This window comes from Lonchura striata, chromosome 36, assembly GCF_050655825.1.
Source record: "Lonchura striata isolate lonStrDom1 chromosome 36, ASM5065582v1, whole genome shotgun sequence".
Lineage (NCBI taxonomy): Eukaryota > Metazoa > Chordata > Aves > Passeriformes > Estrildidae > Lonchura > Lonchura striata.
Genome location: NC_140738.1, coordinates 7277567 through 7302582, shown reverse-complemented (window position 1 = coordinate 7302582; position 25016 = coordinate 7277567). Strand labels below are relative to the sequence as shown.

The 25016-nt window shown below is 52.7% G+C and overlaps 2 protein-coding genes across 2 annotated transcripts in view; one reads left to right on the top strand and one right to left on the bottom strand.

Annotated features, from left to right (window-relative positions):
• The window catches only part of LOC144248867 (uncharacterized), a 770489-nt gene that overhangs the window by 412714 nt on the left and 332759 nt on the right, over positions 1–25016 (top strand). The window lies entirely within an intron of this gene.
• Positions 7737–8916, bottom strand: LOC146764088 (olfactory receptor 14J1-like). The gene has a single exon (XM_085565599.1). It carries the CDS (start codon positions 8878–8880, stop codon positions 7948–7950), a length of 933 nt encoding a protein of 310 aa, XP_085421725.1. The 5' UTR covers positions 8881–8916; the 3' UTR covers positions 7737–7947.

The following is a 25016-nucleotide window of genomic DNA, read 5'->3' as shown; positions in this document are numbered from 1 at the left end:
GGGACCCCCCAGCAGCATCCCCATGTCCTCCAGGGCCAGAACCTGGGCCAGGGCTCCTTCACCCTGTGACCAACGAGGGCTTGAGAGCGCTGAAAAAATCCCCAGCAAAAACCAGATTTAATATTAAAGTGACAGCAGCACAAAGTTCCTTGGCAAGAGTCACTCTGCTCCTGACTGGACACTTCAGGCACAGCAAGGAAACAAAGCAACAACGAAACCAAACAAAATCCAGGCAATCAAACCAGAAATGAATCGAGAACTGTCACTGTGTGTGTGTGTGTGTGTGTGTGTGACAAAAGGGCAGTGAGGGCAAGGATAAAAGGAATATGGCCTAAAAGCTTAACAGAGTTCAAACTTAACAGGACTTACACCTTAACCTTAAATGATAGCTTCACAGTCACAATTTAGCAAAAGAAAAGAGCTTAACAGTATTTAACCTAACTTATAACCTACAACGTAGCAATTTAACAGAGGAATAACATTTAAAAATATTTAACTCAGCTTATAACTTATATAAAACATAACAACTTAGCAAAAGGACAACTCTTAGAAGCATTTCACTTAGACCTTGTGATTTAACCTCACCTACAGGCCTGACTGGCTCAGCTATCCAAGGCACTCAGAGCATTTCTGCCACATTTGCCCAGCACAGGCACTCCTGTGTGCACACAGACACAGAGAGTCAGTGCAAGGCACCTGTGAGAAATTCCCCTGAGCAAAGGGAAATGCTCCATGAGGATGATTTGGCATCTCCCCAGCAGGGAAGGGTTGAGCCTGGAGGAGTGGGGGGATCGCCCAGGCTCCCTCGTTGTTGGGGATCCCCGAGTGCAGCAAACGGGAGAGTTCCCGGCTCGGAGAGGCCCCACTCAGAGGGAGTCGCTGGCCCAGGAGAGCTCCAAGGGCTCCTTTTGGAGCGCTGTTTGTAGGGCCCCAAGAGAGGGGCTGCAGTCCCAGCCATGTTTCATCCTGGCCGCACTTGGCATCAGCAGCTTTCTTTGGCAGGGTGAGAACAGGGATGTTGTGCCACTGAGGGAACACAAACAGTTCCCAGGGCTGCTCCTGAAGCAGCCAGGAGCTGGCTGGGCAGCAGCAGTGCCTGGAGCAGAGCGTGTTTGTGCTGAGCTCCAGAGGAGCTGAGCCCAGGGGCTGCTGGCCAAGGCCGAGGCCAGCGAGCATTTCTCAGCTGGCAGGGCGGCCTGAGAAGGGGAGGGGGGAATGCACCAGCACAGGAACCATGGAACCAAGGGACCATTGTGACACTGTGGGGCCTGTGAGACCAAGGGACCATTGTGACACTGTGTGGCCTCATGGAACTGTGGAGACCATTATGACACTTTGAGGTTTCATGGGACTAAGGGAACATTGTGACACTGCGAGACCCCAGGGAGCCAAAGGTCCATTGTGACACTGGAAGGCCTCATGGAGTCACGGAGACACCATGAAGAGACTTCACAGCCTCATGGAAACACGGGGCCATTGTGACACTGTGAGGCACCATGGAACCAAGGAGACCATTGTGACACTGAGGCGACTCATGGGATCATGGAGATGATTGGGACACTATGAGGCCCCACGGAATAAGGAAAGCATTGTGACACTGTGAGGCCTCATGGCACCAGTGAGACCATTGTGACCCCAGGGGTCCCCACAGAACCAAGAGGACCATTGTGACACTGTGGGGCCTCGTGAAACCAAGAGGCCTTTGTGGCACGGCAGGGCTGCAGGGAACCAAAGGTCCATTGTGACACTGCAGGGCCTCGTGTCATCAGTGTTCCATTGTGACACTGGGGAGCCAAAGGAAACCATTGTGACACCACAAACCCCAGGGCCGAAAGGTCCATTGTTACATTGTGGCCTCATGGAACAGAGGAGTCCTGTGACATTGTGGGGCCTGGGGAACCACGGAGACCCCTGGGACACTGTGGGGCCCCAAGGAACCAAGGGAACATGGAACAGGTCTGGCTGGTTTGGCCTCCAGGGGCTGCCTGACAGCTTGGCACCTGGAGGGTCTCTTCTCATCTGCTATTGAAGCACTGGGGCTCGGGGCTTTCCTTCCTATGGAAAAGAACTCTCCTTCTCTAGGCACACATGGCCTGAATTGGGATTTCACCTCCATTTCCTTATATCCAGGGATTGTTCCCATGGACATATTGCCAGGACAAATCTGGCAGGCAGTTGTTTGGTAAGGGTCACTGCTTATCTGTCCCTAAAACACTGGGGAAGGCTCCATGCTTTCCTTCCTTTGGGAAAGAACTGTCCTGCTTCTCCAGGTGCCCATGGCCAAAATTGAGATTGTCTCCAAAATTCCCTAAATCCAAAGACTGCTCCCAGACAAAATCTGCTATTTCTGAAAAGTCTGGCTGGCCTTGGCCTAGTGAGGCTCTCACCTGCCTTCCAAACAGTGGGGCTCTGTGTTTTCCTTCCTATGGAAAAGAACTGTCCTTCTCCTACAGGTGCCAATGGCCATACTGGGATTTCACCTCCAGCACTGCCTGACAGACTGGAGGAGATTGTTGGCTGGAAACATTTCATGTGTGAGGGAGGAAGGGGCAGGTCCAGCCTTGCCCTGCCCTGGAACCCCAGCCTTGCCCTGCCCTGGAACCCCAATCCCCCCAGAGCCTCTATCCCAACCCAGCAGTGTCTGCCAGTCCCTGGCACAGCACAGGCAATGCTCCACAGCCACCTCTGGAGCCCCAGCCCAGCTCCTGAGTGACCAAATGACCCCAAGTCCCACCTGGGGGAAGGGCCCAGGAAGACCAAGGGAATTTAAGGCTGACCAAAAGGCAAGCACACATCTTGACTCTACCTCCTCTTGGAATTTCCAATTGAACACCACTGGAATCCAGGAGCTGGTACCTTTGTGTGCTTCTCTGTATCTATTCTGTCTTTCTCTCTTTCTGTGTCTTAATCTTATACTTCTCTCCTCTTGAACATTTTGATTAACTTAAAATAGATCAGGCTTAAAGTTGGTGAAGCTGAATCAAGATGCTTTGTGTCTGACAATCCATCAGACTCTGTCCCTACCCCCACCCCACCATTTCCCCCATCCAAGCCCTGGCACTCAGAGCAGCCTTGTGCAAATCTGAGCTCCCTCCAGCCCAGGCTGCACCTGCAGGTTTCAGCTCCTTGGCTCCAACTCCCATCTGCTTTCCTTGGAGAAGGAGCTGCCCCAGACACAGAGGAATGTTCATTTCTTGCCAGCCAACAAAGCCAAGGGAAGGCACAGCTCCATCAAAAGCAAAAGTCATTCCACTGCTGGCTATTAAATCCACTGTGCACAGCAGACAGTCTCAGAGCAATGGAAAACACCTTCTGTGCCCAGCACAGATCCCAATGTCCCCCAAAACCCTCCCTGCCCCGATTCTGCCCGGATTTGCTCTTTGCACACACAAGACACAGGCTGAAGTCAGGAGCTCCCTCCATGCCCAGAGGGAGGAAAAGAGGGAAAGTGGATGAAGAGCTCTCCTGTGCAGAGCCAAGGTCCAAGTGCAGCCCCTGCAGTGGGAACCACAACTCATCAGGTTTGTGTCCTTTGGGCTCAGGACTGGTGACACTCAGAGGCACAGAAAGGTTTCTTGCCAACAAACACAAGCTGAGCATGTGAACCGTTAAATAACCATCACAGCTCTTCCCTCAGCTCTCTGGGATGTCCCAGCAGCATCTGACATGTCCCCCATCTCCAAGGGATTTCTCTACAGGAACAGATTTAGACAAACATATATGAAAATATAGTTATGTGATAGATATAAACACAAGAAGGGTGTTGACTGATATGATATTTATTTGAACTTTAGAAAGAGTGGACAACTCCCTGAATATCAAAGCATGAAACCAGGCAGATGAGAGGCCCTTGAATGACCAGAGAGAACTTAGAGGGGGAAATCTTGGAGGAAGAGGAATGACATACAACCATCTGGCCTAGTGAAGAGACGTCCTTAGACATGACTATTTCAACAGAAGAGCTGGTAACAGCTGAAGGAAGAGGGAGAGGAAAGAATAAACAGAATATTGGTGACAGAAGTCAAGAGTAATATTAGTATTATTTCTCCTGCTATCAGTATATTTCCAGGAAATTCCCATGCCGGGTGGTAAGATTTTGCCATTTCCTAAAAGTACTCAAATTTCCCAGATAATAAAGATGTACAGGTATGTTTTGAAACTAACAGGTATTAAAACCTGTGCCTGTTTCCAGGCAGACATCAGTTGTGTGCCCATGAACAGGCAGTGCCACTTGTGCCATGAGATGCCGAGCTGGGATTGGATCTCTCAGAGAGGAGCTGAGGGAGAGCAGAGCACCTTGCAAGCTGCAGGTCCCTGCCAGTCCCACAGGGCTCCTGTGCCATGAACATCTGCTCTGCTCCAGTCTGGAACAGGGCCCAGCACGGTGCCGGGACCATCAGAGAGCTGAGGTGTGAGCTGGAATTCCATGGCCTCCCCATGGCACAGCAGCCCTGCATTTCCCTGCTCCAGCCTTGGTCTCCAGCACAGCCATGGAGGCTCTTTGGGCTCCTGAGTGTTCCTGCAGCCCCAAGGGCAGCTGAGCTCTGCCTTGGGCACAGGCAGCCCTGGCCAGCGCAGGCCATGCTCAGCAATTCCTTGTCTGTGCCCGGCCTTGCTGCCAGCCCCGGCAGCGGCTGCGTGGCCCCTCTGTGGCCCTGTGCTGGCCCAGCCATGGTGCCACAGCCCCTGTGCAGCCCAGCCCAGGACAGGAGCATTGCGGCTGGGAACGGCCCCTGTGCCGTGGGGCCCTGGGCAGCCTTGGGGCTCTGTGCCCCATGGCCTCCCTGCTGGGCAGCCTCTGCCAGCTCCTGCAGAGCCCGTGGCACCTGTGGGGCTGCACAGACAGCCAGGTGCGGGTTGGGCTCTTTTCCAAAAGAACAGGGACAGGACAAAAGGACACAGCCTTCAGCTGCACGAGGGGATGTTTAGGCTGGACATCAGGAAATATTCTTCACACAAAGGGTGATTGGGCATTGGAATGGGCAGCCCAGGGAGGTGGGTGAGTCTCTGTCCCTGGAAGTGTTTCAGGAAAGACTTGGCTGTGGCACTCAGGGCCATGGTCTGGGTGACAAGGTGGTGTTGGGTCCCAGGTTGGACTTGATGCTCTCCAAGGTCTTTTCCAGCCTGGTGGATTCTCTGATGATTGTGACACTGCAGGGCCCTGGGGAAGCAAGGGGCCATTGTGACACTGCGGGGCCTCGTGGCGCTGAGAGGACCATGGTGACACTGTGTGTGACATGGCACCACAGAGCCACGGGGCCACTGTGACACTGTGGGGCTGAATGGAAGCAAGGAGTGCATTGTGACAGTCTGGGTCCTGGTGGGACCAGAGAGGCCACCGTGATCCTGCGGGGCCTTGTGGAACCAAGGGGCCATTGTGACACTGAGGGACCAAGGAGACCCTTGGGAGAGCCTGGGGACAATGGAATCAAGGGGCCATTGCTCCATTGCAAGGACTCTGGGAACTGAGGGAAAAATTGTGTTGCTGTGGTGCCCCATAGAACCAAGGACCCATGGTGACACTGCAGGATCTTTTATCACCAGGGCTCCATTGTGACACTGCAGCACCAAGGAATTCCTTGTGTCACTCTGAGGCTTCATGGAACCAAGAGGCCACTGTGACCCTGCAGTGCCTTGTGGAACCCTGCAGAGCTTTGTGACAGAGCAGGACCTCGTGTCATGATGGGGCCATGGTGACACTACAGGGCCCCATGGAACTGAGGGGGCAGTGGTGCTCCTCAGGGACTCCTGGAATGAAGGAAACATGTTTGACACCGTGGTGGCTCTTGGGACCAAGAGGCCATTGTGACACTGTGGGACCAAGGAGAGCATTGCTGCCTGCCAGACCTCATGGAACCAAGGATCCACTGTGACACTGCAGGGCCTTGGGGGACCACGGTGACATTGTGACACTGCAGGGCCCAAGGATCCAAGGGACTTTGTGACACCAAGGGGTCCCATGGAACCAAAGGGACATTGTGACACTGGGAGACCTCATGGAATCGTGGAGACCATTGGGACACTCTGGGGCCTCATTAACCCTGGTGACACCAAGTTATCTGGGAGTGCTGATCTGCTGGAGGGTCGAGGGCTCTGCACAGGGCCCTGAGCAGGCTGGATCCAGGGCCCAAATCCAACAAGGTGAGGTTTAACAAGTCCGAGTGCCGGGTCCGGCACTTTGGCCACAACAACCCCTGCAGTGCTACAGGCTGGGGACAGAGGGGCTGGACAGCAGCCAGGCAGAAAGGGACCTGCAGGGACTGATGGACAGCAGGCTGGACATGAGCCAGCAGAGTGCCCAGGTGGCCAAGAAGGCCAATGGCTCCTGGCCTGGATCAGGAATGGTGTGGCCAGCAGGAGCAGGGCAGTGATTCTTCCCCTGTGCTGGGCACTGGTTGGGCAGCACCTCGAGTGCTGTGTCCAGTTCTGGGCCCCCCAATTCAGGAAGGACATGGAGGGGCTGGAGCATGTCCAGAGAAGGGCAACAAGGCTAGTGAGGGATCTGGAGCACAAGTGCTGTGAGGAGTGGCTGAAGGAGCTGGGGTTGTTGATCCTGGAGAAGAGGAGGCTCAGGGAAGACAAGGTGGTGTCAGGGCACAGGTTGGACTCGATGATCTCCAAGGTCTTTTCCAGCCTTGCTGATTCTGGGATTATCTGAAAACACCCTTGGAGCAGTTGCAGGAGAAGCCCTGGGCCTCCTCTTCAGAAGCTCCAGCAGCCCAGGGCTCTCAGCTTCTCCTCACAGCCCCAAAGCCCATCCTGTCAGTCCTGCAGAGCCTCTGCAGCTCCTCCTCACTGCCCAGAACAGGGAGCCCCACAGCCAGACACAGCAGCCCAGATGTGCCCCCCTGGCCTGGGGTGCCTCTGGCAAGGGAGCAGCACCAGGCACTGCAGGAGCCTGCAGACAATTCCTGCAGCACTTGTGGGATGATCCTGCTCCCCAAGGGATGTTCCCATGGTGCCAAGTCAGGAACTGCAATGGGGAGTGGGGCCAGAGAGGAAAGGGCAAACAAGGATAGGCCGTGTGCAGGGGAGGGAACAGGGCTGGGCAAGAGGAAGAAATCTGGTCCAGGGAAGAGTAAAGAAAGCAAAGGTGAAGCCAAGGACATGCTCCGGGCAGTTTGGGGGTGGCTGCCAGGCAGCTCTGTCTCTGAGCAGCAGCGTCTCCAGTGGGACAGGAAACTCCCAGCTGAAAGGAAAAAACTTTCTGGCTGACTGCAGAGGCCAGGACAAAGCTGAGTGGTTTCCCTGACATCCCCCAGCCCTTCCTGGCCCCAGGGGCTGATGGCATTTGTGCTCCCTCAGGTTCATGTCCCCACACCAACAGCCTGGGGCTGCTCACGGGGGTTTTCTGTGCTGAGCATTGGCCTGGCTGTGTTCTTGAGAGAGCCTGGGCAAGGAGCCTGGAGCCCCCAGGCCCTGGCCTGAGGCGTCAGCGCTGCCCCAGCAGTGCCCATGGCCTGTCCCTGCTGCAGCCCCGGCACTGCCACCCCCAGGACTGTGCCCGGCCCCGAGAGCACTCAGGCCCTGCAGCAACACCAGGGCCACCAGGGCAGTGGGGCAGGGCCACGGGAGCAGCACTGGCAGCACCAAGTGCTGCTGCTCCTGGGCACAGCTGCTGTGCCAGCCCTGATCTGCCCCAGCTCTGCACACAGACATTGCTGCTGCAGCTCCAGAGGAGGCAACAAAAGGGCATCTCTGCAGAAAACTGTGATGGGAGAGCCTTTAGTTCCTTTAAAGGCACCGAGAGTGCAGCCCCTCATTGACACAGTCTGTGGCCACAGGGAAGGTGGAGAGAAACAAAATGAGAAATGGCACTAACAATTTTATTTATGGAGAACAATATGAAAACAGTAAAAGAAAGAAAAAAACACTAAATGAAACCAACAAGGAGAAAAAAAAAAAAACACTTTTATTGCCAGTGGTTTGCAGAAATTGATCAGCAGTTTAATGTTTCTGAAACCATCCTGTCGTCAGTTTCGACAGTGCAGCCTTGAGCTCCTGGTTCCTCAGGCTGTAGATGAGGGGGTTCAGGGCTGGAGGCACCACCGAGTACAGAACTGACAGGGCCAGATCCAGGGATGGGGAGGACATGGAGGGGGTTTTCAGGTAGGAACACATGCCAGTGCTGAGGAACAGAGAGACCACGGCCAAGTGAGGGAGGCAGGTGGAAAAGGCTTTGTGCCGTCCCTGCTCAGAGGGGATCCTCAGCACAGCCCTGAAGATCTGCACATAGGAGAAAACAATGAACACAAAACAGCCAAGTCCTAAACAGGCACTTAGTGCAATGAGCCCAAGTTCTCTGAGGTAGGATTTGGAGCAGGAGAGTTTGAGGATCTCTGGGATTTCACAGAAGAACTGGTCCAGGGCATTGCCATGGCACAGGGGCAGGGAAAATGTATTAGCTGTGTGCAGCAGTGAATAAAGAAAGGCACTGGCCCAGGCAGCTGCTGCCATGTGGGCACAAGCTCTGCTGCCCAGGAGGGTCTCGTAGTGCAGGGGTTTGCAGATGGACACGTAGCGGTCGTAGCACATGATGGTCAGGAGGGAAAGCTCTGCTGAGATGAAGAGCATGAAGAAAAAGAGCTGTGCAGCACATCCTGTGTAGGAGATGTTCCTGGTACCCCAAAGGGAATTGTGCATGGCTTTGGGGACAGTGGTGCAGATGGAGCCCAGGTCGCTGAGGGCCAGGTTGAGCAGGAAGAAGAACATGGGCGTGTGCAGGTGGTGGCCGCAGGCTACGGCGCTGATGATGAGGCCGTTGCCCAGGAGGGCAGCCAGGGAGATGCCCAGGAAGAGGAAGAAGTGCAGGAGCTGCAGCTGCCGCGTGTCTGCCAGTGCCAGCAGGAGGAAGTGGCTGATGGAGCTGCTGTTGGACATTTGCTGTGGCTGCACATGGGCACCTGTTCATGGAGAAAGGACAGGGACAAGTCAGGAGAGACTGCTTGGAGACAAACCTGGGCCATTCCCTGCAGCCTGTCCTGCTGGGACTCACCCACCCTTGTTCCTGCTCTGGGAAAACCTTCACCTAGGTCCCTGCCTGAGCTCCAGTTGTGCTGGCTGAGTGTGCCAGGATCTGCAAGGACTGTGTGTGGGGACTCTCGAGGAGCCATCCCTGCCCTGTTGCCCTGGGTTTTTGGCCATGTGGCAGAGGGACAAGACTGGATATTCAGGATTTGTCAGGGGAATCACTCCTACTCCAGAAAGGCTTTGATACCATCTGCACTCACATTTCTAAAGGAAACAGATGGCAGGAGATGATTTTAGGAATAATTTTCCTACGCACACATCATTGCTCACTCTCTGAGATCAGAAATCCCCAGCATTCCTGCTGCACTCAGAGTTTGCCACTGAGAGATGAAAGAGGCAAAGGATTCCCTGTGGCTGAGGGAAGGTGAGGGGCTGGATGGGCTTGTTCCCCCAGCACTGCTCTGCTCAGCCCCCTCTGCTTCCCTGAGCATCTCCCTGGGCCTGGACATCCCCTCCTGAGAGGTGCCTTGTCCCTGCCAGCGCTCACAGAGCCCATCCCACCCTGTGTGCCCTCGGCCCGGCCCTACAGAAACCTGCCTGTGTGCAGGGCCCTGGCTGGGGCAGGCTCTGTGTGCAGCTGGGCAAGGGCAGCTCAGGAGAGCCCTGCTGGGCCCTGCAGAGGTGATGCTGCTGCTGCCCAGGGCTGAGGAGTGGCTGAAGGCCCTTTGGGAGGCTCCCAGCAGAGACACTGACCACCCAAAGTCACAGTTCTGGAGTCCCTGTAAATGTTCAAACATTCCTTTGATGATCCTGTGTATCCCTTTCAACTCAGAATGTTCTGTCATTCTGGGATTTCAATTCCTGTTCTGCTTCTCTCAACCCCCTGTTGTCTATAATTAAAGGAGAAAAAAGCCCTTGCAACAGTATTAGAACAGTAAAGTAAAAACCAGACCATTATTGGAAGCTTCCAGGTGTCCTAGTGGGGATGAGGCACACCCAGCCCCTGATTTCAACAATTCATTAAGGTTGATTAATTAGGATATTTAACAAGGACATTCAAAAGGATATTCACTTGTCCCAGTTACACACTCCTGGCTCAACACATTGGAGTAGGTCCAAGGACTTTTTTCCCCCAGTTTTCGTTATCACTGCTGGCATACAAAAACCAAAATGTTCTTCTTGTAGGTCCTCTTCCTGTTGAAAAGACTATATAATATTCAAAAATGCATTTATACAGTCAGGTTATTTTTCTAAATTCTAAGAAAAACCACAAGGAAATGCACTAGAGTTAATTAAATATTATAGATATAGAGATATATAATAAAACTTTAATATTGTTCAGTAAGAGTTTAAGAGAGGTAATTGAAGAGAGCCTGACAGAGGAATGGTTGAACAACAAGGGACATGATACTGTAAAATTAATCCAAATAGGGAGGGCTACGTGACTGCTGCAAAGTTCGCATGGCCCTGAAGAGTAGATGGTGTGCAGAAAGCAGGATATTGAAACTGCTTGGTATGTAGAAGTAGATAGAGAAGAACAAAGGGGTACTAAGCTGTTCTAACTGCAAGGCCAGCTGGACAGGCATGTATCGATCATAAAGATACTTTTAAGATAATAGTACAAGTCACATAGCAACCAATCATGAGCTTGGCTTTTGCAATATGTATGAGCTAATTAACAAACATATATAAACTGTGTAATCTGTTACAATAAACTGAGACTTGATGATCATGATATCATGAGTCTTGTCTCCCGCGGCATTCCCTCTAACAGGTAATCAAGAGTTTAATAGCAATAATAAAGGATTATAGTTTTCTAAGTATATAAGTATAATCCTAGGCTTACCTTCTTTGGGAAGTGTCCTCCGGAGCTGTGCCCAGGCTGGTCTGGAGCTGGAGCAGCCCTGCCCCAGCCAGCCCCTCTCAGCAGCAGCACCTGCCCTGCTCAGGGTGGCTCCTTCCCCCCACAGCTCCTGGCCAGCGCTGGGAGCAGCTCCAGGGCCGGCTGAGAGCTGTCCCTGGCAGGCAGCAGAGTCCCTGGCCCAGCACAGCACCCTGGGCTGCAGGACCCTGCTCTGCAGGACAGCCCTGGGCGCCCCTGGCTGCTCTGCACAGGAGATGAGCAGAGAATGCACTCACAGGGTCTGTGGGCATTGGCATGTTCCAGCTTTAGGAGATCTCTCCAGGAGCTGCAGCTGCATTGTCCTGCAGCCAGAGGTTCCTGTGCCAAGGGCTGGCAGTGATTCTGCCCCAGGCACTTCTCAGCCCCTTCCCAGCCCTGACTGATTGAAGCTCTCTGTGCCTCTGTGCTGTGCCCGCGCTGGCTGCAGGCAGTGCCCCAGCCCTGCTGGGCTGGCAGAAGAGCTGCTCAGCAAGAGAAATGTGCTTTTGAAGCTCTGCTTGGTTACCAGGATCACCCTTGGTGCCAGAAGCCCGGCCCAGCTCAGCAGCACAGACACAGCACAAGGACTTTAATGACCCTCTGGGACTTTGTGCTCAGGCCCTGAACATCAGGCCCTGAGAGGGAGCTGCAGAAACCTCTCCAGAACTCCAAGTCAGACTCCAACTCCAAAGTTTCTTGGACTTTTAATGGGTCCCACTGAGGGACAAGACTGAGAAAGTGTCCCCAGGCCCCAGGCAGAGCAGAGAACTGGAGGCACTGATGCCAGGAGGGGACAAAGAGAAGCCAAGTCTTGGTGCCCTGGGGCACAGCAGGGTCTGTGCCACCAAGGGCTGTGAGGAGACACCTTGTCCTGAGGCCCTGGGGCCTCCTGGCACAGCCCCAGTCAGGCTGGGCACTGTCAGCCCCTGGTCCTGCCCTCAGCATCCCCCCCTAGCCCACATCCCAGTGGCCTCAAGGATCTGCTGGAAGGAGTCCCTGGGGAGCCTTGGTCAGGAATGGCTCTGGGGGCTCCTTCATGCTCCCAGGGACTGCAGGTTTTTCAAAGGACTTTGGCTTTTGCCTTGGAGTCTCTGAGAGGTTTCTGCAATCCTGGCCTCCAATTATCTGCTTTAATTAGTCCCTGGAGAGGCTTTGTCAGGAACAACACTCAGTGGGGCCCATTAATGCTTCAAGGTACTTCAGTTTTATTAAGGTACTTGGTGTTTGCCTTTTGATACAGACTGTGAGAGGTTTCTGCAATCATGGCCCCAATTATCTGTTTTAATGAGTCCCTTGAGAGCTTTGTACTGACACTCAGTGGGGCTCATGAATACTTTAAGATTCTTAACATTTGTGAGGTACTTTGGATTTTCCTTTCCACATTGAGAGTTCTTTGTGCTATTTTCAGTCTCTGAGAGGTTTTTGTGCCATCCTGGCCTCCAGGTCTCTCCTCCAAGGACTCCATGAAGAGCCTGTGGTATAGATGGACCTTTGTGGTTCCCATTAATGCTTTAGACTCCAACCACTTTGGGGTTTTCCTCTGACTTTGACTCCGGGAAAGGTTTGTGCAATCTCCTCTCAGGCCCTGAGGTTACAGGGCTCAGCTTCAAATGCACCACAGGGCTCATTAGGATAAAGCAAGTCCTGAAAACACATGGCTTTACTTGATTTCCCTCTGCTCTAGTGCAGTTCATCAGGAAGTTTTCTGTAGTGGTTTTGTCTTGCCAATTTGAGATTTCTCGGCCAATGCATCAATTAGTGTGGTGAGTTCAGTTTTGGTTAATTACCAGTGCACTCACTAGAATATACTTACTCATTTCCTGCTGTGAGATAGGAGTAGGAGAAAAGCAAATGGGCTGAAAACTTTAAAAGGGTATAAAGAAAAGTTTATTAACAGTAACTAAAAGAAAGAGTAGTAAGAATCATATCAAAACTTTCACAAAACTTCCTCTCTCCATACAACTTTTTCTTTCTTATTGACAATATATGGACACAAAACCTAAAATTTTGAGTACGTTTACCACCTCTAAAATAGTCTTTCTTCACTTCACTTAGCGAGAGGAGTCTCTTTCTTGCTATGGAGACTCCTCCATAAGAAAACAGTTCTCTTGGGGCTCTCAATTTCCACGAATAGCAGCCACTTGGAAAAATGAAATTGTGAAATCCCTGCCATTTTTTCACAGCTTTTCCCACAGCACTGTTTATGGGCCATGTCAACTTATGGCGTATTAGCTTAAAGATGAGCTGTTTAAGACCAAATATTTTCTTCTTCTATTTCTGAAATCATCTTCATCTCTGGGAACAGAGGTCTCCTTCTCTTCCTGAGGACACAGGGTTTCATCACTCTGCTGCATTTCATTGTTCAAACTTCTCATGAGATAACAGCTACTGCAAAATTTGCTCACGTTAGCATGGAGGCTTTTGCTGAACAAGTTATCTCCCCATACTTTTGAATGCCTTAGAGGGAAGAAAGAGAGTCTGATGTATCAATGACATCCTTCTCCATAGCTTTAACAGAGGATTTCAGCCCCAAGATCAAAGCATCTCCTCTTCCCTCCAACCTGGGACTCAACTTCCTCTTCCCTGCCCTCGGTGTGTCCATGTTGCTCCTCTGTGTGCCTGCCCTGTGTCCTTTTCTCTCACTGGAGGGAGGATGGCAGCACTGGCAGAGTCAATATCTGCCCGGGGCTGCAGATGGTTACATGACCCTGGCTGGGCTCATTGGCCAATTCTAATTTTGGCCATGTTTTCTGGACATGAAGACCAGTTCTTTTCCATAGCAATGAAGGAACAGAGCGCCATTGTTTTAGGGGCAGACAAGAGGTGACCACCAGATGCAAAGGCCAGCCAGTGATGCCAGATTCTGTTTGAAGAGATACCTTTACAAATAGGAAATTTTTTAGCGAGAGTACCAATTTTGGCAATGGACATCTGAAATAACAGACTTTTTTTTCCATACAGAGGAGTGTTCCAGAAGCTGATGAAAGGCAGCCCTTGACATCCCAAGATCAGCCAGACCTGTCAGGTGGCCCCTGGCAGGCCAAGCCAGCCAGACCTGGTCCATATTCCCTCGCTTCCATGGGGCCCCACAGTGTCCCAATGGTCCCTTGCTTCCAGGAGGCTCTGAGGTGTCACAATGCTCCCTTGGTGACACAAGGCCCTGAAGGGTCAGAATGGTCTCCATGGTTCCATCAGGCCCCACAGAGTCATAATGGTCTCTGGGTCCATGAAGCCCCACGCCGTCACCATGGCCCCTTGGTTCCATGGGCTCCAGTGGTGCCACAATGATCCCCTTGGTTCCATGAGGTGCCCACAGTGTCACAGTGATCTCCATGGGAAGGAAAGAACCGAGCCCTAGTGTGGCAGGGGCAGCCACCAGAGACCAAAACCAGCCAGACTTGACAGTACTGGCAGATTTTGGCTGGGAGGAACCCTTGGATATAGGGAATTTTAGAGGTGGAATCCCAATTTCAGACTTGAACACCCAGAATAGAAGGATGGTTCTCTGTATAGGAAGAAAAGCATGGAACGCTGGTGTTTCAAGGGCAGATGAAAGATGGCCACAGTGGCCTAAGGCAGCCAGACCTCTCTGTCCTGATAGCTTTTTTCTGAAAGCAGCTCTTGAATATAGGGAATTTGGGAGGTGGAACCGCAAGCACGGCCATTTCTGCATAGATAAGAATGATGGTTTTTTTTCCATTGGAAGGAAAGCACAGAGCTCCTGTGTTTGAAAGACAGAAGAAGAAAGAGGTGGCTCCTGGAAGGCTGAGGCAACCAGACCTGTTCTTCCTGGCAGCTTTTGTCATGGAGGAATCCTTGGATATATGGAATCTGGGAGGAGGAATCTCCATTTTGACCACGTTCACCTTGAGAAGGACAATTCTTTTCATTGGAAGGAACGCACCAAGCCCCAGTGTTTCAAAACCAGATGAGAGGCAGCCTCCAAGAGGCCAAGGGCAGCTAGACTTGTCTGTCCTGGCAGCTTTCACTTGGGAGCTATCCTTGGAAGTACAGAGTTTTGGAGGAGGAATCCCAGTTTTGGCCATGGCCCATGGAGGAGAAGGAGAGTTCTCTCCCATAGGAAGGAGAGCCCAGAGCCCCAGTGTAGTAGATAGGGACAGGCGAACGGAAGGTTTCGGGATGTGATGGAAAGAAAGACCCCCATCCCCCTCTCACCCTGCAACATGTTATCCATTACCCCAAAGAATGTAACCACACCTAACCCAGTAGTTTTCCACTCCTGACTAACCCTAGAGACCCTACCAACCCCTCCTGACGTAGCAGAGTCCCCCAAGACTATTTAAACCCATGAGATAAGATAATAGAGGCTTTTCGACCGTCCACCACATTGGTGTCCTGCGTGTGTCGTTAGCCCGAGTGGCCCAGGGGAGACTGGGCTGCCGTGCTGTTCCTTGCAACCAGGTCGCCGTTGTCTTCCATGAAGGCAACACCCCAGTGCCTCAGGGCAGGTGAGAAGCAGCCCTCGACATGCCAAGGTGGCCAGGTGGTCCCCAGGAGGCCGAGCCAGCCAGACCTGGTCCATGTTCCCTTGGTTTGGTGGTGATGCCTTGAGAGGCTGCCTAGAACAGAGCTAGGCAGTGTTAAAGGAATAAAGCAGGTATTTATTAAAAGGCCTTCAAGGGATACATCTTGGGCAGTACAAGAGCCTGGCCCTGGCTCCATCCTAGATGAAGTCCAGGTCACGAGTTTTCACTGGGGCAAACAGGGAGATTTGGCCTGGCAGGATGTGTAAAACAATCTCCTGTAATATCTACCTGTTCTCACACAGAGCACTTGGCTGCAGGGACACATTCCCATTGTTCCTGCCCAGGTTTCAGGATTCAAACACTGCTGTCCTTCCCAGGAGCTGTTCTTCAGCTGCCTCGGGAGGCCTTTTGGCCTCTGAACCCACACTCTGGCTCATTATTAGCACTGCTGGATCCAAACCCTTTATCTCCACCAAAAGCAGTGATTTGAGGTGGATCTCCTTTTTTCCCTATTGTTTTAAACACTGACAATGTCAATAATTGTGCTACCCTGACATGGGTTTGAATAATCCAATCTTGTTCACTGTCCTTTAACCAAATTACTTCATTTACCCCTTGATAATCTCCATCAGTTCCTCCTCCCATGACAGGAGCACTTTGCATGGCCAAATTCCAGTAAGCAGTTACCAAACCAAAGTGTCCTGGAGGAATCTGGATTCCTGTTCCTGTATTGCTAACTCTCATTTGCTTCTGATTTATCCTAATTCCAGTGGATGAAGGTCCAGCCCTGCAGCCTCTGGGCTGGCCCTGCCAGGGCCATCACACCCAGAACAATTTCCCAGGCAGTCCCAGTCTCACTGCCCAGGGCTGTATTTGCACATTGGGAGCAGCCATGCACAGCCAGGGGGTTTCCATTTCCCCAGGGCCATTGTTAAGGGCATGGAGCACATCTGGGAGATGGGTTCTCCATGGGGACAGGTTCCCAGATCCTCATTCTTTAACTGCTCTTTTAACAACCCCTTCACCCATTCAACCAATCCTGCATCTTGTGGATTGTCTGGTACATGAAAACCCCAGCACTCCTAATCACTGTATTTCTCATGTAACCCACAAAGCATTCCACACCACAGTATCAGCAAGCCCTATAAAAATAGCCAATTTCATCCCTTCCTGCTTTATTCTTTGTATACAGTCTTGCAGAATTTACCACTGACATTTGCGTCTTGGCCAGTCCTTTTCTGTAGGGGATTCAGTGTCACAGCGAGTAGCCAAAGCTGACAAATTAGTATTGTCAGAATTATTTCACATTATCAATTTTTTATTACGTCAAAAAATATATATGATCACATTATATTTTTATATAACTGCTATTATTAATAATAATAATTATATTTCCCTTGCACAAATGAACCTGATTCATTATTTAAACCTTTCTCTGTCCCTCCATGTGGGAGCATTCCAAAAACAATTCTTCCTTCTGTTGGTGCTGTTTCAAATGTGCTGTTAACAAAATTCACCCTCATCTTCCCAAACCCACAAGTTTTTTTCCTTCTTCCATATGCAATTTTTGGATGCATTTTAAGGCATCCAGGGGTTCAGCCTCTTTTAACCGACTGTCCCACTGCTCACATGGTGCTCCCACCTCAGCCCACTCCAGAGTTAGGGAACTCCAGGGAAGGGCTTCCCATCTGGGAATTTCTGATGGGACTGATTCCTCACATTTACATATAAAAAGTGACATTTTGTTGTGATCTGGCCAGACTGTGCCAGATTTGTTTTACCCCTGGGCAGGGTCAGCACCAAAGGCACAGACACCAGCTGAAGGAACCAGTGCCATTGACTGTAGCTCAAAGCACAAAGGATCACAGCAGGAGCAGCTCAGCAATGCACCCAACCATCACCACCAAAGGTTGCAGCAGTGGCTAAGAAAGATCCAGCACCAGTTACCCTCAGGCTTTGCCATGCCCCAGGTCCACACAGCAGCTGGGGAAGCTGTCACAGCCAAGGGCTGCAGAGCCACTCCTGGACACTGGGAATTCCTGCAGGTGCCTCCAGCCACAGGTGAGGCTCCAGCCTCGCTGGGAGAGAGCCCAGCTCTGACAGTGCTGAATGAACAGACTGACAGCACTTCTGCTGAGGGAGCATCTGGAGCCCCAGAGCCCCCTCCAGATCCCCCCACAATGCCCCTAGACCCCTCCCCAGACCCTCCCTGACATCTCCAGACCCCTCCCACAGGACCCCTCTCATACCCTTCCCAAAACCCAGCCCAGGACCCCCAGACCCCTCCCGAAACTCCCCCGGATCCCTCTCCAAAGGCCCCGATGCCCCCAGCCCCTCCCCAGCCCCCCCATCCCCAGCCCCAGCCCCTGTGCGGACCCCCCTCCCCAGCGGCGCCGGCCCAGCCGCTCCCGCAGCTCCGGCCTCTCCCAGCGCCTCCCCCGCTCTGGCAGCGCCGCCCGCAGGGCCCGCTCGAGCCCGCTCCCGGCTCCCTCTGATTGGCTGCCGTGGCGCGGGGAGGCGGGCACTGCTGAGGGAGCCGCGCGCTGATTGGTCAGTTCGGCACGGGGCGCGCCGCTATTGGCTGGGGAGCCCGCGCGCGTGGCGGAGGCGCGAAACTGTGAGGAGAGCGCGGCTGAGGAGGAGCTGAGGGGGGGCCGGGGGGAGCTGGGGGGGTTTGGGGCGGGTCTGGGGAGAAATTGGGGATTTTGGGGGGGATTGACGGGAAATAGGGGGTGTGCGGTGGGTTTGGGGGCAATGCGGGGGTCTGAGGGGGCTTTGGTGGGTCTGAGGGGCTTTAGGGAGCTTAGCGGGGAGCTTGAGAGGGTCTGGAGCGTTCTCAGGTGGGTTTAGGAAGATCTGAGGGGCATTGGAGGGTCTGAGGGGATTTTGGGGGGGTTGTGAGAGGAACTGGGGGGTTCTGAGGGGATCTGAGGGAATTTGGGGGTGTCTGAGGGGATTTCATAGGGTTTAGGTAGGATTCAGGGGTGTAAGGGGGATTTGGGGGGGTCTGATAGGATTTGGGCGGTCTCAGGTGGGTCTGGGGTCAATTTGGGGGTAAAGTGGGGGGATCTGAGGGTACCTGGGGGCTTTAGGTGGGTCTGGGTGGATTTGGGGCTCTGGGGGCACCTAAAGGGGTGCCAGGGGGTGAAGGGGTCGCAGCCCCCCAGACGCCCCCTGAAGCCCCCCTGTCCCCACAGAGGGGTCCCGGCCCTGGCGGTGCAGGACCCCCGGCCCCAGCCCAGCGTCTCCATCAACCACCTGAACCGGGACACCAAGGAGGACGGGGATGGCTGGGGGGTCCTGGGGGCTCTGAGAGTGTCCGTGCCTGTCCCCAGGGGCTCAGGCTGTCCCCTGGGTGTCCCCGAGCTGGAGAAGTCCCTCTGCGCCGTTTCCTCGCCGTTTGGGCAGATTTTGGACATTTTGGTTTGGCGCAGTCTCGGCCTGCGGGGCCAGGCCTTCCTCACCTTCAGGGAGATGAGCAGCGCCACCAACGCCCTGCGCTCCCTGCAGGGCTTCCCCTCCTGCGGCCAACCCGTGGGGAGACAGCGACTGGGGGAGTTCTGGCACTGGGGAAAGAACTGCAATGCTGGGGAAAAACCGCCAAACTCTGGCCTCAGCTATCCCCAAAATCCAACTTGGAAACCCTCCAAATGCACCCCGAACACCCCAAAGCTTCCCCTTTTATGACAAGCCCGTGGTGAGACAGAAATGCTGGGGGAAAATCCTGGAATTCTCAGGGAAAAAACCCAAAATCCTGAGGGAAAAAAACCAAACCCAACCAGGATTCCCCCTAAAATCCCTGAAATCGAATTGGGAACACCCCCTAAATCCAACCAGGAACATCCTAAAGCTTCCCCTTCTTTGACAAGTCCATGGTGAGATCCAAATCCCTGGGAAAATCCTGACATTTTGGGGAAAAAATCCTGAAATTCTGGGAGAAATCCTGAATTCCTGGGGGAAAATCTCAAAATGCAGCCTCAAATATCCCCATAGTCCAACCAGGAGCCCCCCAAAGCTTCCCCTTCTACCACAAGCCCATGGTGAGAGAGAAATCAGAGTAGAAATCCTGCGATTTTGGGAACAATCCTGAAATTCTGGGGAAAACTCCAAAATCCTTGGGAAAAAACCCAAATCCAGCCTCAGTTATCCCTAAAATCCACCCTAAAACTCCCCAAAGCTTCCCCTTCTGGGATAAACCCGTGGTAACAGCAGAATCTTCAGAAAAATACCCCAATTTTGGGAACAGGCCTTAAAATCTGGGAAAAAAAGCACAAAATTCAATTGGGAACCCACCCAAAATCCTGTGGGAAACACCCAAATCCAGCCAGGAACCCCCCAGAATTCACCCTGAATCTCCCAAACCTTCCCCTTCTACCCACAGTGAGATCCAAATCCAGGGGAAATCCACAGATCCTTGGGAAAACAGGAAATTTTGGGGAAAAGCCTGAAATCCGGGGAAGAAACAGAAATCCACCCCGAATCCCCTGGGAAGGACCCCAGACCCCTGTTGGAACCTCCTAAATTCCTCTGAATTCCCCCAAAATCCTGCTGGAATTTCCCAAATTCCTTCTAGGACTTGCCAATATCCCTCAAAAACGTCCCTGATTGCTCTTGGAACTGCCCCAGATCCCTTCTGGAGCCTCCCCAAATCCCTCAGAACTCTTGAAAATCCCTTGGAAAACCCCAAAATCCTTCTTGGAACTGCCCCAAATCCCTGAGAATTCCCCCAGATCCCTCAGAAAGCCCCAAATCTTCCCCAGATCCCCTCTGAATTCCCCCAGACCCCTCAGAAAGCCCCAGATCCCCTCTGGAACCTCTCCCAGATGCCCCCAAAATCCTCGGGAACAACCCCAAACCCCCCGAGCCGTCCCCAGCTCCCCCCGGAGTGATCCCAAATCCCCCCGGAGCCAGCCCAGGTCCCCTCTGGAAGCTCCCCGAATCCCGGGAAGCCGCAGATGCCCGGGAGCCGCCGGGCAGCGCCGGGAAAGCCCAAAGCCCCGCGGCAGTGCCGCATCCCGGCCGGAGCTGCCCCGGGAGCCCCGCGGGGCCGGGGCCGGGGCCGGGATGCGCCGTCCCAGCGGATCCAGCGCGCCCGGCCGGGCTCGGCCAGCGCGGCCCAGGGCAGGGAGCGCTGGTGGGGCGGGAGCGGGAGCGGAGCGCGAACGGGACCAGCGCAGAGCCAAGGGGGGAGAGGCCCCGGCCCCACAGAGAGCGGGGCCGGAGCGCGGGGCCGGCCGGGGATGGCTCGGCGATTGTTCCGGGCGATTCGGGCACTCGCAGCGATCTGTGCGGGATTCTTGGGCTGCTCCTGGGAGGTTTGGCCGGGATTTTGAGGGAAGTTTTCGTGGGGATTTTTTGGGTGGATTTCCTCGCACTTCGGGTGGGATGTGATAGGACTTGGGGGCATTTTTGGGGAATTTGAGAGGGGCTTGGTGGGATTTTGGTGCGAATTTTTTGAGTGGATTTGGTGTGGATTTTGGGGGGGGTTTGGGGAAATTTTGGTGGGATATTTTGGGTGATTTGGTGGGATTTTTTTGTGTGGATTTTGTGTGATTGGGGAACTTTTGGGGGCATTTTTGTACAGTTTTTTTCTGTGTGGATTCTGTGGGATTTTCATGGGAATTTAGTGGGACTTTTTGAGGGATTTTTCTGTGGGATTTCTGGGGATTTTGAGGGCAATTTTTTATGGGGATTTTGAGGGATTTCTATGAGCCTTGGGGTGATTTTTGTGAGGAGTTTTGGGGTGAGTTTTGTGGGCTTTTGGGTGGAATTTTTGTGGAGATTTTCCTGGTATTTTGTGTGGATTTTCTGGCATTTTCGAGGATTCTATGGTGGAATTTTTATGTGATTTTAATGGTATTTTTGGTGGGATTTTTTGTGAGGATTTTGAGTGATTTTTATTGGATTTTGGTGGGGTTTTGGGAGTATTTTTTGGGAGATTTTTGCTGGATTTTGGGTAGTTTTTTTGGGGATTTTATGGGATTTTGGTGATATTTTTGTGGGGGATTTTGGGGAGATTTTTGTGAGTTTTTTTTAATTATTAATATTTCGGTGGGGTATTTTTTTGTGTTTTTTTTTCAGGATTTTGTTGGGATTTTGGTGTTTTCTCTTGGGATTTTGGGCAGATTTTGTGTTGCGTATCCAGAGTGACTTTGGGCAGCTCTGGGGCAGCTTTTGGGGTTTGTCTCCCGTGTCCCCCAGCTGTGGCAAAGCCCCGAAGCACATCCTGTTCCTGCCCAGCTCCCTGAGCAGCCCCAGGAGCTGATGCTCCCCCTGCTCCTCAGCCAGGGAGATCTGGGGCAATCCCGGCATTCCGGCATTCCGGCCGGGCTTTGGGGCACTGCGGGATTTTGGGGCTTGGGGGGTGAGAGGCTGAGGGGGCTTGGGGCTGGATTTTTTTTGGACAATATTGGAATTTTGGGGGGGAATGTCTGGATTTTTAGGAGGAAATTTCTGAGTTTTTTGAGGAAAATAACAAATTTGAGTGGGAGGAAATTCTGGACTTCTTAGGGAGGAAATGTTTGGAGTTTTGGTGGGAAATTTCTGGATTTTTGGGGATGAATTTCTGGATTTTTTAGGGGGGAATTTCTGAATTTTTTTGGTGGGGGAATTTCTGGATTTTTTGGGAATGTTTCTGTATTGTTTGGAAATTATTCCGGATGGGGAACAGGGTTGGGTTTGGATTTGGGGAGAAATGTTTCTGGATTTTCTGGGTAAATTTCCTAGTTTTTTGAGAATATTTCAGGAGTTTTTTGAGGAACATTTCTGGATTTCTTTGGGGAACATTTCTGAATTTCTGGGGGAAATGTTTAGGATGATTTTTTTTTTTTTGAGCATTTCTTGATTTTGGGGGATATTCCCGGGTGTCTGGGGAACATTCCTGGGTGTCTGGGGAACATTCCTGGGTGTCTGGGGAACATTCCCGGGGTGTATGGGGGAGGTTCCCGGGGTGTCTGGGGGAGGTTCCCGGGTGTCTGGGGAACATTCCCGGGTGTCTGGGGAAGGTTCCCGGGTGTCTGGGGAACATTCCCGGGTGTCTGGGGAACATTCCCGGGTGTCTGGGGAAGGTTCCCGGGTGTCTGGGGAAGGTTCCCGGGTGTCTGGGGAAGGTTCCCGGGTGTTCCGGGCTCTCCTGGCCCCGTTCCCATCCCAGGTTCCCGGGGTTCCAGGAGCTGCGCTGGTGCCCGGGCGCCGCGACATCGCCTCGCTGCAGTTGGACACCGAGGTGCAGGCGGGCGCCGCCCACGAGGCCCTGCAGGGCTCCAGCATCACCCAGAGCCACCCATGGAGATCTCCTTCGCCAAAAAGTGACCCAGAACACCCCAAACCCCACCAAAATAACCCCAAACCCCCCCAAAATGGGCCTGAAATACCCCTCAAAAACTGCCTCAAACCCACCACTAAATAACCAAAATCTGCCCCCAAACACCCCAAATCCCTCCAAACCACCCTGTAATCTCAGAGGAATGCCTTGAAATCCCTCCAAACCACCCTGAAATTCTTCAAAGCTGCACCTGAATGCCATAAATCTGCCCCAAAACACCTCAAATGCCTTCAAGCTGCCCCAAAATCCCATGGAAACACCCTGCAGTCCCTCCAGACCACCTAAAAATCCCATAGAAATACCCTGAAATCCCTCAAAGCACCCCAAAATCCCATAGAAACCCCTGAAATCCCATAAACGTGCTCCCTAATCCCATAGAAACACCCAAAAATCCATCAAAACCACCCCTAAACACCCTAAATCCCATAAACCTGCACCCAAATCCCATAGACCTCCCGCCAAATCCCAAGAAAATACTCCAAAATCTCAGAAAACTGCCCCAAAAATGGTCCTGACCCTGCCCCAAACCCCCTGCAGGCCCCCACTCCCCCAGGTAAGTTCAGCTCAGCCCAGCCCAAATCCTCCCTTTTTTATCCTAAATCCTTTTTTGTCCTACATCCTCCTTTTCTATCCCAAATCCTCATTTTTTTTATTCCAAATCCTCCTTTTTTAACCCCAAAATCACTTTTAATCCCTAATGTCTTTTTGACCCTAAATCCTTCTTTTCCCAACCTAAATCCTCCTTTTCCCATGACAAATTCTCCTTTTTTCTCCCCACATCCTTTGTCTGTCCCCAAATCCCTTTTCCAATACCAAAATCTCTCTTTTCCACCCCAATTCCCCGCCTCGTTCCCCTTTCCACATCCCAAATCCCCTTTTCCCATCCCAAATCCTTCCCTGTCCACCATAAATCCCCTTTTCCCACGCAGGATCTTTCCCCATCCTGAATCCCCCAATTTCCACCCATTCCCCTTTTTTTCCCGGTGTTGTACCCAGGGTCTTTCTGCAGACATTGCACCTGGAGCTGCCCCAAATAACCCCAAACAAACCCCAAATAACCCCAAACAAACCCCAAAAAACCCCAAACAAACCCCAAATAACCCCAAACAAACTCCAAATAACCCCAAACAAACCCCAAATAACCCCAAACAAACCCCACTGTGTCCCCCAGGACTGGAGTGGATATGGGGGGGTCATGACCCGAAACTTTGGGGACTGGGAGGATTGATCCTAAAATTTGGGGTTTAGGGGGGGTTTGACACCTTGGGGTTTGGGAGTTTTTGACCCCAAACTTTGGGAACTGGGGGAGTTTGACACCCCAGGGTTTGGGATTTTGCGGTTTTTTTCCCATGATTTGGGGATCAGGGGGTTTCACCCCCAAACGTTGGGATCAGGGTGATTGGACAACCCAGGTGTTTCAACCCCCAGGATTTGGGGTTTGGGGGTTTAGACCCAAAAATTTGGAAACTGGGGGGATTGACCAACTGATTTTGGGGGATTTAACCCCAAAGTGGGGGAGATCAGGGGGATTTGACACCCCAGGGTTTGGGATTGGGGGGGGTTGACCCCAAAGTTTGGGAATTGAGGGGTTTGACCCCAAACTTTGGCGAGGTGGAGGGTTGGACAACCCAGATATTTCAAACCCCAGGAGTCTAGGCTTGGGGTTTTAACCCCAAACTTTGGGGGCTGGGGGTGTTTGACACATCAGGATTTGGGATTTGGGGGTATTTGACCTCACACTTTGGGAATTGGGGGTGTTGGACACCCCAAATGTTTTGAACCCCAGGATTATGGGTCAGGAGGGTTTAACACCAACGTTTGGGATTTGGGGAGTGTTTGACAGCCCAGGATCTGGGATTTGGGGGGTTTGATCCTAAAATCTGGGGTTTGGGACAGGGGGAGGTTGACATCCCAGAGTTTGTGTTTGGGGATGTTTGACCCCCTGGGTTTGGGATCGGGGTTGAGATTGGAGGCATTCACTGGAAACAGCGGTGGGATTGGGATCGAGAACAGGAACGGAAGTGGGATCGGGAGTGTAATGGGGTTGGGAATGAGATCGGGATCGGGAAGTGGCCCGGGAACGGGAACAGAAATGGGAATGGGATTGGGATGGGGAACAGGATCAGGGAACAGGATTGGGATCGGGAAGGGGAGAGACCCTGACTCAATAATGGAGCCCACCCCCAGGAAGCGATCCTGCCCCAGTCCCGGAATGGACCCATCCCCTCAATCCCGGACCCCTCCCCAATCCCAGCCCCTCCGCAGCCGCTGACCGGACCCTCCCTCAATCCCAGCCCGCCCCAATCCGGATCGGAGCCATTCCCGGACCGGACCCTTCAATCCCTTCTTGGGG